General features: G+C 43.1%; 1 protein-coding gene across 1 annotated transcript in view; it reads left to right on the top strand.

Moving 5' to 3' along the window:
* The window catches only part of SLC24A4 (solute carrier family 24 member 4), a 94,736-nt gene that overhangs the window by 56,607 nt on the left and 20,611 nt on the right, over window positions 1-17,518 (top strand). Inside the window, exons 2-7 of the mRNA XM_056851693.1 lie at window positions 6,937-7,013; window positions 9,651-9,725; window positions 10,363-10,447; window positions 11,679-11,782; window positions 14,302-14,376; window positions 16,905-16,930. Of these exons, the coding sequence (XP_056707671.1) occupies window positions 6,937-7,013; window positions 9,651-9,725; window positions 10,363-10,447; window positions 11,679-11,782; window positions 14,302-14,376; window positions 16,905-16,930 (442 nt within the window). The remainder of the gene's footprint in view (window positions 1-6,936; window positions 7,014-9,650; window positions 9,726-10,362; window positions 10,448-11,678; window positions 11,783-14,301; window positions 14,377-16,904; window positions 16,931-17,518) is intronic.

The raw sequence follows: 17,518 nt of genomic DNA, 5'->3' as shown, positions 1-17,518 counted from the left end.
TACACAAACCTCTGCAGTTTGTGGTTAAGTTTGTATGTTGTGTTCAAGCTGTGGTCAGACAGGCTTGGGGCCTTTGCAGGCCAGAGAGTACCAGGTCTCTTGGAGCCACGGATGGTGGCACTCCTGGCACCAAGGGAAGCCAGGAAGAACTTTTCCCACCTGGCCCAGGCCGACAGGCTGTCCCTTGGCTTAACCCTGCAGGAAGGCCGCAGCAGCCAGGACAGGTACTTAGGGAGCTGGGAGAAGCACTGAGGTTGGAAAAGCTGTCCTAGCATCTTGGTGTAAACAGGTGGAGGTGAGGAGTGGTGAACTGGCTGGACTACAGGGTGGCAGTGAACCTCTGGAGTTAGCATTAAAAAGAAACTAAATAATTAAAGTGCAGACTTCACAGTTCTTGCATGCTGACTCATCTCTGACAACGCTGATAAAAAGTGGCCACCCCCACCAGAGGATGTGGCCCCGGCACTGGGGGCTTCACAGTAGTGCTTTTACCTTTTAAAAAATATGTAACTATTTCTACAATTAACAGTTTCTATAAAATAATTACATATAAACCTACATTTTAAACAAGGAATTAGTGCTGCATGTATTTTAGGCTAATCCTGATTTTCACAAAGTAAGTTTTCTTGGTAATTTCATAGTGAAGGAGTGCTGTTGGAATAAAAGGTTGCCAAGTCTGGGTTGGGAAATACTTGGAGATAATGGGGTTGGAGTTTGGGGAAGGCAGGGTTTGGGGAGGGGAGGGACCTCGGAGATGTACAATGCCATAGAGTCCACCCTCCAGAGTAGCCATTTTCTCCAGGGGAACTGATCTGTGTCGTCTGGATATTGGATTGGTTGTAATTCCAGGACATCTCTAGACTCCACCTGGCAGCTGGCAACCCTATTGGAATGAGTTTCTTTAATACAACTTCCTTTCACGTGCAGATATTTAAATAGGTTTAATAGTCTGTAGTCTCTTTGCTTTATAAACTGCCACTTGCCATGACAAAGATAATCGTATTTGGCAGGCCCTCTCTTGGTTGAGCCACGCAAATTGAATTAATATACTGCAGAGATTAAATGTTTTAGCAATTTGCCGTGGCTTGCAGAATCACGAAGAGAGAAAGCAAGGAGGCTTCAGTGAACAAAACATTTACATCCTGTCTTGCCATATGGTGCTCTGCTTGTGAAAGAGAGTTTGATCTTTGCCTTCTCATCAAATCAAATTGATTACTCATCCCTCCCCCAAACCACTGCAAGCATGTTAATGCTGTTTCATCCCAGGCTCCTTTGCAATCAATTTTCATTGTCTCAGCAGGCTAGTCAGTTCGACCTGGGTGGTGAGTGGCTTCCAGAAGAGCCGCATTGAGTACTCTCCTTTTAGTGTCGATCCTGGTCATGCGTTGCTTTGAATTAATTGGTCCATAATTCATTTCCGGAAACATTCACCAGTGATTAGAGACAGAAAGTTGTTAGTGTCCAATCTGCCTTCCATTAAGAACTGAAAAATAAACAGGTAGTTGTTTGGGAAAATACCCTGCCACATCTCGGAAGCTAAGCAGGGTTGGCCCTGGTCAGTACTTGGATGAGAGACCACCGGGGAATACCAGGGTGGCTACACGGAGGCAGGCAATGGCAAACCACCTCTGAACGTCTCTTGCCTTGAAAACTCCATGAGGGGTCAACATAAGTCAGCTGCAACTTGATGGCCAAACAAACAAACACATGGGTCTCAACCTGAAGTAGGTGAAAGGGCGGGGGAAGGGGGAGAAACAAATGGGGTGCCGTTTCGGTGTTAGAGTAGCGAGCTATGTTTAGAAGCCCACAATTGCAGTACAATCATAATTATTTTATTTCTATCTAGGGTTACCAGGTCATCCCTGGCCACCAGTGGGGGATGGGAGGGGTAGGGTTGCCAGATTCAGTTTGGGAAACTCCTGGAGATTAGAGATGGAGCCTGGGGAGGGCAGGGACCTCAGTGGTGTACAATGCCATACAGTCCACCTACCAAAACATTCATTTTCTCCCAGGGACCTGATCTCTGTAGTCTGGAGATGAGCTGTAATTCCAGGGGATCCCCAGGCCCCAACAACAACAATGGGGGAAAATACCTTAACCCTAAAAACAACAGAATTAAGTAACCAAAGGTCAAGAAAAAATCAACATTCAAGACTATGTCATAAAGGTTATGTCAATACAAAATATGTTTATATTGATTACAGGCTAAAATCAATAACATATATAAGGCCCTGCAATAGCCTGCCAAACCAACAGGCTCATGTACACATACCACACAAATAGACAAAAAATCACAAAATTAGACTCTGACCAGACCAAATGCTTTTTGGCCAAATGGCCTTCTTCAGTGGTCAAAAGTATCACAATTTCAGACTACAAATATTCATAACTTTCTAAAAATCTTTATGGCTGCAGGTACATTGTGTTCTGAATAAATAAATAAAAATATATTTTAAAATTAATTTAAAAAATATTCTGTATATTTATTTTTTCCTGGATACTTGCATAAAAACTTTCAATTTATTCCTCATCAGCATCTGTAGTTGGGGTATAAACTTGAATGATGGTTATGTTGATAGGCTTTCCCTGAAGTCTGATTGATATTATTCAGTCAGTGGGTGTTACTCTTTCCGAAGTCCTGGCTTCTCCCAGAACTACAACATAACTAGCTTCCCCCCTCCCCCTTATTGCTGCATTCATTGCCAAGCAACACAGCACATATCCCCATTAGTTAAGAATAAGAAGGGACGGATGCATCCTGGCTACTCTGATGCAACAGAATGGCAGTGTACCACGGAGGACAATTTAGGGTTGCCAGCTCTGGACTGGGAGCCAGTGTGGTCTAGTGGTTAAGGTGTCACACTAGGATCTGAGAAACACAGGTTCAAATCCTAATTCATTCCATGGAAGCTTGCTGGGTGACCTTGGACCAGTCTCATATGCTCAGCCCTGACCCTGGCTAGTATTTGGATGGGAGACCTCCAAGGAATACCAGGGTTGTGAAGAGGCAGGCAATGGCAAACCACCTCCAAATGTCTCTTGCCTTAAAAACCCTGTGGGTTCCATAAGTCAGCAGTGTGTGTGTGTTAAGTGCCGTCAAGTCGCTTCCGACTCATGGCGACCCTATGAATGAAAGTCGTCCAAAATGTCCTATCTTTGACAGCCTTGCTCAGATCTTGCAAATTGAAGGTTGTGGCTTCCTTTATTGAGTCAATCCATCTCTTGTTGGGTCTTCCTCTTTTCCTGCTGCCCTTTACTTTTCCTAACATGACGGTCTTTTCCAGTGACTCTTGTCGTCTCATGACGTGACCAAAATACGACAGCCTCCGTTTAGTCATTTTAGCTTCTAGGGTCAGTTCAGGCTTGATTTGATCTATAACCCATTGATTTGTTTTTTTGGCAGTCCACGGAATCCGTAACATTCTCCTCCAACACCACATTTCAAAGGAATCTATTTTCTTCCTATCAGCTTTCTTCACTGTCCAGCTTTCACACCCATACATAGTAATAGGGAATATGATGGCATGAATTAATCTAGTCTTGGTGGCCAGAGTCACATCCTTACACTTCAGAATATTTTCTAGCTCCTTCATGGCTGCCCTTCCCAGTCTTTTGGTTGATGGTGGAGCCAAGGAATAGAAAGTCTTGAACAATTTCAATTTCCTCATTGTCAACCTTAAAGTTGTGTAATTCTCCTGTAGTCATTACTTTTGTTTTCTTGATGTTCAGCTGTATTTTCTGCCAATAATGTAGTGTCATCAGCATATCTCAAATTATTAATGTTCCTCCCTCCAATTTTCACTCCACCTTCATCTAAATCTAATCCAGCTTTCCTAATTATATGTTCTGCATATAGATTGAAGAGATAGGAAGATAAAATACATCCTTGTCTGACACCTTTGCCAATTGGAAACCATTCCGTTTCTCCACATTCTGTTCTAACTGAGGCCTCTTGTCCAGAGTACAGGTTGCGCATCAAAACGATCAGATGTTGTGGCACACCCATTTCCTTTAAAACCAGCCATAGCTTTTCATGATCCACACAGTCAAAAGCTTTGCTGTAATCTATGAAACACAAGCTGATTTTCTTCTGAAATTCTCTCGTACGCTCCAGTAACCAGCGTATATTTGCAATATGATCTCTAGTGCCTCTTCCTTTTCTGAAACCAGCTTGAACATCAGGCATTTCTCGTTCCATATATGGTAGCAGCCTTTGCTGTAAGATTTTGAGCATCACTTTACTTGCATGAGAAATTAATGCAATGGTCCGATAGTTGTTGCAATCTTTGATGTCTCCTTTCTTGGGAATTGGAATGTAAATGGATTGTTTCCAGTCTGTGGGCCATTGTTTTGTTTTCCATATCTGTTGGCATATTCTTGTCAAGATTTTGATGGACTCCGTTTCTGTGGCTTGGAATAGCTCTATTGATATCCCATCTGCTCCTGGTGATTTGTTTCTCCCGATTGCTCTCAATGCAGCTTTCACTTCACTTTCTAAAACTGTAGGTTCTTCTTCAAAAGATTCTTCTTGGAAAGAATCTTTTATCCTTTCATCTGTATAGTTCTTCAGTGTATTGTTCCCACCTTTTCTTTATTTTGTCCTGTTCAGTTAATGTATTTCCATGCTGATCTTTCAGCATGCCTAACCGTGCTTTAAATTTCCCTTTGATTTCTTGGATCTTGTGGAACAGATCTCTTGTTCTTCCTTTTTTGTTGTTCTCTTCTATTTCTTTACACTGGCTATTATAATAGGTGACCTGGTGGCAAAAAAAAGCTCTGAGTTGGGAAATTCCTGGAGATTTGGGGTAGAGCCGGGGGGGGCAGGATTTGGGGACTGGAGGAACCTCAGCAGAGTATAGTGCCATCGAATCCATGTACCACACCAGCAATTTTCTCCAGCAATTTTCTCCAGGGGAACTGAGCACTATAGTCTGGAGATCAGTTATAATTCTGAGAGCTCTCTGGGCCCCACATGGAGGTTGGCAACCCTAAGTTGGCAACAAGTGCGCCAGAGGAGTGATTCTTGTGTTAATGCAAGTGGCTGTAGGTAGCTTGTTTGACTTTGTAGCATCAGTTTAACATAATGCAAAGCCTCCCTGGCCTCTGGAAAAACTGACAACAGCCACAAAAGATTATGGAGCGCTTAACAGCCATTTTATGGATTATCCTCTTCTGCATCCCAGAAGATTAATAACATCATTTTTGCTGCAGTGTAAATATATGGCATGTTCTAAGCATCGCAGTGCCGCAGACACTGTTCTCATAGCAAGCGGGGGTGGGGGGGGGGAGATGCAAGCAAGTTACTGGTGGCCTGTTTGTGACTTTCACCATCCCTCTCTTGGATACCGTTTGAAGCAGCTTCAGAGATGACAAGATATGCAGGAGAAACAAGGATGTCCTGACTCATGCTTCCTGTTTCCTCCACCACCTCCTAAATCAACCTTTTGCATATTCCATTATTTCATTCCTTTTTATTTAATACCTTTCAGCTATAATTCCAAAAGAGCCTGATTGGGGGGGGCTGGGGGGGGCTTCACTTAAGCCATTTAAAAACAGGTCTGATTTACAACATAAGGTTTGGCTTCTTTGTGAATCATGTCAAGATTATAACAAGCAGAGTTGGTCCTGGTTAGTACTTGGATGGAAGACCGCCACGGAATCCCAGGGCTGCTACGCAGAGGCAGGTAATGGCAAACCACCTCTGAATGTCTCTTGCCTTGAAAACACCAATATGTTTTAGGTTGCATCCCCTGACATTATTACACTAGCAATTTAGCTATGTTGGTATGAACAGAGAGTGTTCTGGCATTTTTATTATGCTTTGTGTGATGAATGTGTGTCCTCTTGTGGCAATCTGTTTTTTAAAATATAAGAAATTAACAGCTCTGTGTTCTCACTTGTCTCAGTGAATGACTTTGGGGCAGCTCATTAACTTGGTTACCTATGGTGAGTAAATGTAGTTGCCAGGTGACCATACGGAAACTTTATAATGCTGCAGGACTTTGTGCGTGTAATCTTATTTCAGGCCAGAAATGGCTAACATAAATAGTGCTCAGAAAAGCTAATACAATTTTTGTGATTGGTAATTTGGGTGGGCTTATTTGCAAGGCAGAATTTAAGCATTTACTGTGTTGTTTTGTAGCCACATTTGGAGATCATCCCCTGTCACCTCTGACTAAGCTGTTCAGTCAATGTCATTAGTACTCTGAATAGCTGCAGAGGAGTGATTTGAAAATACCACCAGGGTATTCTCAGACGTGCTTATATTTGCAATGATGTTTGGGCTCGAATTACAGGGGATGGAGGAACAACCCATCCAGCTAATGTTTTTAGACACTGTGGGGGGGCACAAATTGTTGGAGCTTGTAGATTTCATTAAGGAACCCTCTGTTTTAAATGGAAGTGAATCCATTTCACCACTAGCTCTTAATCAGTTGTCCCTCTTGCACCATCTCAGGATAGCAGTTGCCATTTTGATTTGTTCCAGCTATATGAGTTCCCTGCCATTCTCCGTCTCTTCAGGGCACATCTTTCCAGCAGCAGCTGTCATTTATGCCCCCGTATCTTGAGATGTTTGTTGAGGTCTGCACTGGGCCCTTCAGTCATGTTTTTTGTGAAGAGTTTCCCCTCACTCCTGAGGCTTCTTATGCATTATTCAGTTAGATATCTACTCAGAAACAGGTTTCTGCATGCACGCTGCTCCTTGGAGTATTGAGGCCACAGTCTCTACCTCAGGAGGAATATTAATTGGATTGGGCCTTATTTATTTGCATTTACTAGGGGGCGTTTTCCCAGAGAAACAGGGATGTGTAACTCTCTGCCGTGCCCTCAGTTGACCCTGGTCTTCCTTGACTGTTTAAGCTGTTTTCTTCCGTTTCAATTTGACTGTTTTGGTCTATCTCAGCCAACCGTTCCTGTTCATCATTTGTCTTTCAGCCATTCATGAATTTCCTGATGATATATTCACAAACAAGCAAAGACAGCAAGGAGGCGTGCTGCTTCATATCATTGGTGTAAGTTATATTAATATGCTCACTTTTCAACAGAATATGTTGTTGTAGCACAAAAAGCTCAGCCAAGACTTATTCCTTAACATACATATTTTGACCTAACACAGCCTAAAGGTTTGGAGAGAATAACAGTTTTTTAATGGAAATCTGCCTGAGTTGACAGAGCTGTCTGGTGCCTAACTAGGCAAATTTCATAACTGGACATTATGGAGAACACATGGCTGTTGCTAAATTTCATAACTAGGCATTATGGAGAACACATGACTGTTGCTAAGAACAGCAGCTGTGTAAGTTCTTTCCCAACTGAGGTGATGGCTAGTAATATAAATCATATAACATGAAATCATCTCACCCTGCTAGCGGCCATCCTCCAGGTGGTGGCTGGAGATCTCCTGGGATGACAACTGATTTCCAGGCAACAGATCAGTTCACCTGGAGAAAATGGCCTCTTTGGAAGGTGGACTGTATGTTGTATCCCATTGAAGTCCCTCCCCTCCCCAAACCCTGCCTTCCTCAGGCTCCACCTCCAAAATCAGGTATTTTGCAACCCAGAGCTGGCCACCCTACACCCTGCCCCGAGAAGCAGCAGACAAACAAATGGAGCAGGGGCAGGAAGACCGTCCAGACATCAGACAATGTGAAACCAAGGTCCTTTCTTGGCCTTTGCTCTATCGTTCCCCATTCCAAGGGGAGGGGATGTTGAACCCTTTCTCTGGCCATTACTGCTTGAAACCGAGTACACACACACACACACACACACACACAAACCCGAATGGCTTCTGTCACCACAGAGTTTAAAAGGCATGCTTGCAAATGTTTGCACACAATGCATAGTTTAGCGCGGCCACAGAGATAACAATAACAATCTCCTCACAAGTATATTTTTATGATTCCCCAAGTCTGTTTCCATAAAAACAGGTTTCAGTTGCAAACTTTTCATAGATTTGAAAAAAAAATGCTGTGTGCCCACTTGTACCTGCTGATGAAGTTAAATATAGCTGCATATTTTAAATGGTTGTGTTCCTTTAAGGCAAATGCCAAAATCTCTGAGACAGGTAATAGCGGCCCTCCCTCTCCCCCAAGCTACTCAGATATGATCCCAAGCTGTATGGTTCATGAGCTCTAATTAATTCTGTTTTCTTTGTAAATGGGTCTCACCAGAAAGCCTGTTTTTCAGAAATGTTCCATTCTGTTCAGTGGAGCTTATTCCCAGAAAAGTGTGTATAGGATTGCGACTTAATGTTGCTTTGTACAATGAATAAACAGCCTTATATGAATCCAGAGCCCCTTGTGGATAGCGATACAACACAGAGTTCCTAAACATGCAGGCCCCCGTATAGATTTCACAGGGCAGTGCAGATTTGTATATGCCAAAGAAATGAGATAAATTGTATCAATCAGTCTTTAATAATACGGTCATAGACCAGCACAAGGAGCCCTGTGGCACAGAGTGGTAAGCTGCCGTACTGCAGTCCAAGCTCTGCTCACGACCTGAGTTCGATCCCAACGGACATTGGTTTCAGGTAGCCGGCTCAAGGTTGACTCACCCTTCCATCCTTCTGAGGTAGGTAAAATGAGTACCCAGCTTGCTGGGGGTAAAGGTAAAAATGACTGGGGAAGGCACTGGCAAACCACCCAGTAAACAAAGTCTGCCTGGGAAACTTCGGGATGTGATGTCATCCCATGGGTCAGAAATGACCCCGTGCTTGCACAGGGGACCTTTACCCTTTACCTTTAAAAAGGCAAAGGTCCCCTGTGCAAGCACCAGGTCATTCAGACTGCTGGACTTAATGGGCCTTGGTCCGATCCAGCAGAGCTTTTCTTATGTTCTTACCAAGTGCCACTCAGAACTTTGCAGAACATGCCGAAACCAGTGGATTTTCATCATAAGTAACATACAAGCATAAACTGATCGACCGGGATACCTACTAAGCAAGGGAAGAATACACTTAGAACGAACCTCTTGATATAAAGGGCAACGTTCCATAATTTCAAGCTCCCCTAAATGAGATAAATGGTAGAAGACCATACAGATACATTGTCCAAGGTTGTGGGATGGGTCCTACCAAGAGGTCTAAAGACTTTATACCCCAACTTTCTCTCAAATGGGGAACCAAAACGACTTAAATTGTTTCCTCTTCTCTAGTTCATCCTCACAACAACTCTGAAAGGAAGGTTAGGCTGTGTGCCACAGCCCCAAGACCACCCAATAAGTCTCCATGGCAAAGTAGGGATTATATATCAGGGTAATTCTGAGGCAAACAAATATTTGTCAAGGATGTATCTATTTCATTTATTGTGCGGCACCTAACATACCTTTTTGGTACTTTATAAATAATAATAGCAAACATAAACATAGGTTTGGAACCTGTGACTGAGATCCATGCACCCTGGATAGTGTTTGCTGCAGAGCACACTTGGTCTTCCACTAAAATTTGTTTGTGCAAGGTCAGTGGTTTCCAGTAGGCCCTTGCACAAATTGAGGTTTTAGAGGAAGAAGAAGTGTGCTCCGCAGCAGAGAGTGTCTAGTGCGCACATACATTCGCACATCCCAATGTATGTCAAGAACATGATGTTCTTTTTATATCTCAAGTGTGCCCAACTTACTTTGTAATGTTTGTTTGGTTTTCCCTCTCACAGACTCTGTATATGTTCTATGCCTTGGCTATTGTATGTGATGACTTCTTTGTTCCATCTTTAGAGAAAATTTGTGAGGTATGTACAACAGAATTTTCTCTCACCTTTATAAATTTGCTCATTATATGAATTTGTAATCTGCATACTAAAGGGAAGTAACATCAGGTGTACCAGTCAAATGCTTGGATCCTGAGGTAAATCTCTACTGACAGAAGGGATTGAAGGATGCTCCTGCTGAAGCCCAACATAATCCCTTAAATGTTGTTCCTGGGGGATAGGGAACCTCCAGGAACATGAACACATGAAACTGCCCTGGTCCATTAAGGTCAGTATTGTCTACTCAGACTGGCAGTGGCTCTCCAGGGTCTCAGGCACAGGCCTTTCTCATTACTTGTTGCCAAAGCCTGTAACTGGAGGTGCTGGGGACAGATCCTGGGGAAGTCAGAGGTCTAAAGCAGGAGGGTGGAGATGGTGAAAATCACCCACCCTTCTGCTAGCACACATTGCCTGTGAGATCCCATACCAAACCAGCCCTCTGTTAGTGCATCTTTCATAACTTTTCTCAGGGTGTGTTCCTGCTTAAGCTGTTCCTCAGCCTAGTTCTGAAGATCATGTCATCTGAAGAGAGCATTTTAAAGCTTGGCCTCCTTGCTCCTCTCACATCTTAAACTGGTATAGCGCACTGACATAACCAGTCCTGGTTTTTTTCTTTCAGAAACTACATTTAAGCGAAGATGTTGCGGGAGCCACATTTATGGCTGCAGGAAGCTCGACCCCAGAATTGTTCGCTTCAGTCATAGGTAAGGATCTACCGACAAAAGTGGAAAATGTGAAATTGTTTTTTTCAGATTAAAGTACGAGAACGGCTACTATACAATTGTCTCTGCATGTACCACTGATGTTCAAGGTAAATGTTCCAATAAATGTTTGATATTGAACTCTATTTGTCATTAGTGATCTTCCACTAAGGGCATGTCTGCCCAATACCTTCTTAAGAGATCAGTTGTACTCACGCAGCCCTACCTCACTATAGTCCAACTTGTTTTAGTCCTCTGTCTATGATTGTGTGTAATGAGGGTGACTGGTAACAATACAGGCTGCATCATGTGCAAATCTATGTGGTGGTAACCATACAAATCTACTCAACCATCACAGTCATCTTTGGGGACCCTGCTTCAGGAGTCCTTGTCATCTGAGGCTAAATATGTGGCAACCTGAGAAAGGACCTTTTCAGTTGTGGTGCCAAAACTGAGGAATTCCTTCCTGCCAGAGGGTGAAGATTTTTGTTTCATTTGGTGTTCCCGTCCTCTTTCCTGTTTATGTTTTAATTGCTAAGTATTGTTTGATTTTTAATATTCACCACCTTAAGGGCCCAAATTGAGTAGAAAGGCAGGATACAAATGTTTTAATAAACAAACAACCTGGAAGGAAAGGTTCCTGCCCTAATTATATGACCTTATTATATAAGGTTAAAATGCAAATGAAGATTACTTCCCATCCTTTTGTAAGCAGACTTGCTGCAAAGCTGCTACCATTTGGTTGCAAAAGAAGGCAGGAGCATGATATGCCAGGGCAACCAGCAGTGATGGATACTCAGTCTCCTCCTTGCTTACTAGTGTTTTTGCTCTCCTCACTGGTCCCACTGGCCAGTCTGTGGACAATGGCTACTCTTGCTTCTCCTGCTCGTATTGTAGTTCCTTTTCTCTTCCCCTTCATCCTTTCCCCAAATTCCTCTCTTGTTCCTTCTCTCCACACTGCACAGTTACCTTCTCCGGTTTCCCCAGTGCTCTAAGCAGCCTTTGCTTACTCTGAGGTGCAGGTGTGTTATTTCCTCAGGGAAATATCCTTCCCTCCTTTTCTTGAAGAGTTTGGTGGCTGTTAATGCTGCCCAGCTCAAGTCTTCCTCTGGCATGATCTCTGAGTCTGGAGCTATGCTTTCTCAGGCCAAAGAGTATTTTGTACAGTTTACTTTAAATATATATATCACTCTCACAGACATGTACACAAATGTTTCTCTTGCTCTCCCTTCAGGTGTGTTCATCACTCATGGTGATGTAGGAGTTGGAACCATTGTTGGTTCGGCAGTTTTCAATATCCTCTGCATAATTGGAGTCTGCGGGATCTTTGCTGGACAGGTTAGTTGAGTTTCTCGTGTTCTCGCCTTCTAGTTACAGCAACATAGGACAACAAGGGAAGGTAATCAAGAATAAATTGTATCTGAATGCAAAGGTCACCATTGTATTGTGGACATATTGTGCTAGATTTCTGGTTCAGGTCCTATTGTCGCAGTAATTACTCAGTGGCCATTTATGCATGGCTGTTTCCTCGTGGTCACCTCACTGACTACTTGGGGGCTTTGCTTTGATGATGCTTTCATTTTCCCACTGTCAGAGGTTGCCTCGCTCTCCCCACATGTTGCCACGCATTTTGCCCGTGTTTTCTGGATTCATGTTTAGCCAGCATCCAGAAACGTGGGGAAAACGTGGTGGGAGTGACCACAAGGAAACAGCCATTCATAAATGGCCAGTGAGAAACAGCATTGCAGAGTATGTGCAAAAATGCACATATTCATGAGTATAAATGTTGGCTTGAGAAAACATACTCTTTACTTCCCGCAATTCTGAGCCACAGTTCATGGCAGGAATCAGTGGGTTGTATCCTACCAGCCTTTTCACCATCCGTTTCATTTCCCAGTGGGGCAAGAGATCCCTCTGCCCCCAATTCCTGTTGCCTGCCACCACTCCACAAGCTGACAAGAGAAAAATAAAGTGAAAAATAGCCTTTGGTGTGATGGCGTTATGTCACTTTTTGGAAAAACCTGGGAGTGACATAATGTTGTCGTGCCCAAACTCCCACTGGTTACCAGATCCTGGCTGGTAACCCAATTTTCCACTAACAAGAAAGAGTGAGGAGAGGTTTCTTTTGATCACCAAAAAGGTTATACCAGGATCATGGGGTCCATGTGGACAAAAACTACACAGGGACAGAGTTTTGGTGAGGAAAGGAATTGGACAAAATTAAGTGGAAAAGCTGATAGGATACCACTCAATGTTCTTCAGCCTCATTAATCAGAGTGATTTATTTAGCTCCTCAGTTACTCTCAGGAGAAGGAGAGAACCAGTACCCCTACCTCCAGAAGTTTTTATTTATTTGAACATTACAGGAGTAGGAACTACTATATCCCTTTCCAGGATGCCTCAGTCCATCACAGACAATGTGGTTACTTGCACTATAGGAAACTGAGCCAAGAACTCTGGGACATTCCCTTGTGTTTTTACTAACCCTGACTCCCCTTAGAGGAAAATAATGTTTTTCAACCCTATACAAACCTTAGGGGAATAAAGCAGACTCGTCTGAATAACAGTACCTGAAGCTGTTTGCCTTATACTCAGTTTGAACATGATCCCTTTTCATGTGGGCAGGCTGAATATCTCCCCTGTGCTGGTAAAGTGTAATAAATAATTGATGCAGTCCACTCCAGGCTGAGTGCTGCAATCCTGATGCTGTCAATGGGAATGTGCTGAATTCTCCCACAATGTTGACTGCATTGTGCCCAGCGAAAATTTAGTTCTGGTTTCCATTTGACCACAGTCCAGAAATAGACTATTATTTCAGTTAATTTTCTGTTTCCAAATGATGTGTCAGGTGGGTTACACACTTGCATTTTAATAAGCTCTGTAATTCTCACCCTTTCACAACCTTGAACTCTTTTTAATAGGTCTGTAGGTATTCTCACTGAGGAGCCCCGTGGCGCAGAGTGTTAAGCTGCAGTACTGCAGTCCAAGCTCTGCTCGCAACCTGAGTTCAATCCCGACAGAAGTTGGTTTCAGGTAGCCAGCTCAAGGTTGACTCAGCCTTCCATCCTTCCGAGGTTGGTAAAATGAGTACCCAGCTTGCTGGGGGTAAAGGGAAGATGACTGGGGAAGGCACTGGTGAAGCACCCCATAAATGAAGTCTGCCTAGTAAATGTTGGGATGTGACGTCACCCCATGGGTCAGAAATGACCCGGTGCTTGCATGGGGGACCTTTACCTTTAGGTATGCTCATGCATTTTCCCTTGCTCCTTCAGTTTAGAAGAATTCCCTTCTGAAACCCCTGTTTCCAAATAACAGTTGTTATGAATTTACACAATCAAAATCTCATTCATTTCAATGATCTGATGAACGGGACAGAATTGTAGCTGACAGGAGTTTCTAAGTTAGACTTTAAGGTGTTTTTGAATTAAACACATGCTTAAAAAAGATTCTTGCTGTACTTTTCAGCAGATCTTTTTCTATTAAAGTCCTGGACTGCTTCATCCGTGTTCTATCTGCTGGGCAAATGTCTCCAGGAAAGTCAGCATTGTTACTCCTTTTTGGTTTCTTTCATGTTAAAAAAACAAGGAAAGGATTAAAACTACGTTGCAAAAATGATGCCATTTTGGTTGTACCCTTATCTTGTCTGATTTGGTCCAAAGAGAATGTTTTTCACGGAGGAAACGGGGTGTACACATCTCAATGAGACATATTTGCAAGTGATGAGAAAGCATAGTGATGAACGTCTGTGTGTGAAACCAGCCTTTTGATTCTGCTATATTAAACCCTCACAAGAGTAAGCCCTAAATATTTGCCAAAGCTGAGCCCTTTGCATGAAGCAATTGTTTTTTTCTTTTCAGGTGGTCCGTCTAACCTGGTGGTCCGTGTGCAGGGATTCAGTCTACTACACACTGTCTGTGATTGTACTTATTGTGGTAAGTTTCTAATTTGCCATGTATTCTTTTCCAGTTAATTCGGAAGGACCTAGTTCGTTTGTTCATATTTAGGAGTTCTGAAAAATCACTAGAGCTCTTTCCTCAAGATAGGAAGTGAATTCCATTATAGCTGTATTCCCAAGGAACTATCTACCACAGCAGTTAACCACATACCCAAACAGCAGACGGTTTAAAGAAAGCTGAAATGTGATGATGCATGGGAGGACCTATAAACCATGAGTCTCTGCATGCTTTTTGACGTGGGCAAATTCACATCAGAGAGACAGCTTTCCCAATCTGTTCCCAATCACCCTTTTTCAAGAGTTTATGTTGCTTACTAATGAATATTAGATATCATGTTTTATTTCCCCTTGTTGGCATATGCTGGTCAAAAATGTGGGTTCATTAGGAATAATTGCTATGTTTTGTCTACATAAACATGGCCATGGCTGCAACCCTAAGAACACTTTCTGGAAGTAAGCACCATTGAATAATGTGATTTACATCTAGGTAGACATGCTTATGATTGCTCTCCATGCCAGCTGTGTTATTTCATACATGTAATTAGAGGTAATGTCAAAGCATCTTATTTTTATTTAATTCATGGGAGGGAAAAATCACAACTAGAGGGATAGTACTATATCTAGTTTTATATATGCATACATGTAAAAAAAAAGTCCTCGTTAAAAACGTCCATAGAAATATATCTTGTGGTACTATCCTAAACACAATTACACCCTTCTAATAAGCCCATTGACTTTAACAGAATGGTATAACTTTGCTTAGGATTTCACTGTTAATGTTCTACCCAGGATTCAGTGTGGTACCATTACAGCTTTACAGAATTACACTGTACAGATCACACATTCAGACTGGAGACTAGTGTCAGGGCTCAGTAGTAGAACATCTACTAGGTTTGATGTCAGACATCTCCTGTTAAAGGATCAGGTGTAGTAGGTGATGTGAAGACCTCTGCCTGAATAGCTCTGACTAGCCCAATCTCATCAGAGCTCAAAAGCTAAGCAGAATTGGCCACGGTCAGTGCTTGTATGGGAGACCACCAAGGAAGTCTGGAATTGCTATGCAGAGGTAGGCAATAGCAAACCACCTCTGCCTCATCTGTTGCCTCAACCACAGGATGGAGTTGCCATAAGTTGGCTGGGACTTGACAGCACACTTTACCTTTACACTGTAGGAGGAGCTAACATTGCTGCATTCTATCTTACAGTGCAATCCTAAACAGAGGTCTACTCAATACTATGTGTTGTATATTCTGCCGTAAACATATTCTGCCGTAAACACACAATTTCAGTGTGGCAATGCGTGCAGCTAGGACAACAGCAACAATGACTCAGTGCAAAACCGTTATGCTAGCCAAGGGTGGAAGTCCTTAAATGCGGCAAATAATTTAATTTCAAACATTTTGTGTGTGCCATTGTATCAAACGCTGGGGTATCACAGACACAGAAGAGAAGAGCAAGTCAGGCCAAAAGACCAACAAACCAAGGATCAGATGCAGATGACAATCTGTAGATATGATAGAAACAATGTCTGGTCAGGCTGGAAGTCGGGATCTAAAGTTAAGCAGGCATCATTGGCAAGATCAAGCAGAAAAACAGAACCAGTAAGGCCAGCTAAAGAGAAGGTCAAACACACTCAGGACATAACAGCATTACAGGCTTTACATTACCAAGAAGAAGAATAGTTGGTTTTTACATGCCGACTTTCTCTACCACTTAAGGGAGAATCAAACCAGCTTACAATAACCTTCCCTTCCCCACAACAGACACCCTGTGAGGTAGGTGGGGCTGAGAGAGTGTGACTAGCCCAAGGTTACCCAGCTGGCTTCATGTGTAGGAGTGGGGAAACAAATCCAGTTCACCAGATTAGCCTCCGCCGCTCGTGTGGAGGAGTGGGGAATCAAACCCGGTTCTCCAGATCAGACTCCACCGCTTCAACCTACTGCTCTTAACCATTATACCACACCATACTGAAGGACCCAGCCTGGGGGCAGCAGCTTTATACTTTTAGGCTAGGTCTTAATTGGTTGGGAGGGTGGCATGGTATAGCCTGATCTTGTCAGATCACAGAAGCTAAGTAGGGTTGGTAGTTGGATGGGAGGCCACCGAGGAAGGCTCTGCAGAGGAAGGCAATGGCAAGCCACCTCTGCTCCTCAATTGCCCCGAAAGCCCCTTGTTGGGGCCACCGAAGTTGGCTGTGACACGATGACACAAACATACGTAAGTCTTACCTGACCCTTCAGTTAGCTGTCATTGGAATCCCCCTGGCAGGATGTGCTTCCTTTGCAGGCCATTGTGAAGAGGGTGCTGTGGTACAATGGGGGTCGGGCTAGCAGGACTTCCTTAAAGCAGACATCTCAGCTGGCACACAGAGAAAGGTTCTACAGCACCAATTTAAAGTTCTGGGTTTGAATCCCTATGGCACCCCCATTTTGTGTGATATAATGGAAGTTCTTCAATTGGCATTGAGAAACACCCTTTTCTCTCTCTCTTTTTCCTCCCTTTTAGTTTATATATGATGAGAAAATTGTATGGTAAGCTCTGCTTGTTAATTTTTTCCATGTAACTTAATGATTAGAGTCCAGCTTTGATTTAGGCTGCAAGGGTGTATACATGGTTTCTTGTTGACCCTGTTGAGCGTGGGGGAGGGGCTTACTTCTGAGTAAGCATATGTAAGATTGGGCTGTAAGGACTTTATTTCAGGTGTCATGAGAGAGCTCTGAATTTGGCACAGTCGGTTGTGATAAACAGCAGGTGTGGGGTAGGGGAAGATCAGGTGGCGCCAGAGGGAAAGGGGAAGGTGGTTCAGATTAGCCTTGGTGAAAGAAATGAGTATTGAGGAGGGCTTGGGCAGGGATGAAATGGCTTATCAAAGAGCGATAGCAAGGCACTCCCATCCTAAACACCACCCTTACAGCAAGCAGTATTGGGTAGAAGATAAGGCTAACAACAGGAACAAGGGATTGAAAAGAAGTGCGCAGGTAGAAAAGAGAAGACCTTTTGCCAGTGTGATGCCTTTTGTATTAAAAAAAAATAGGAGGACTGCATGAAGACGTTATAAGTCAGAGATTCTTGAATCACAATTTAAATTTACAAGACAAAAGGCCAGATTTAAAGCAATC

The sequence above is a fragment of the Euleptes europaea genome, chromosome 6 (genome assembly GCF_029931775.1).
Source record: "Euleptes europaea isolate rEulEur1 chromosome 6, rEulEur1.hap1, whole genome shotgun sequence".
Lineage (NCBI taxonomy): Eukaryota > Metazoa > Chordata > Lepidosauria > Squamata > Sphaerodactylidae > Euleptes > Euleptes europaea.
The sequence above is the reverse complement of the archived record's forward strand: the minus strand, read 5'-3'. Positions and strand labels throughout refer to the sequence as shown.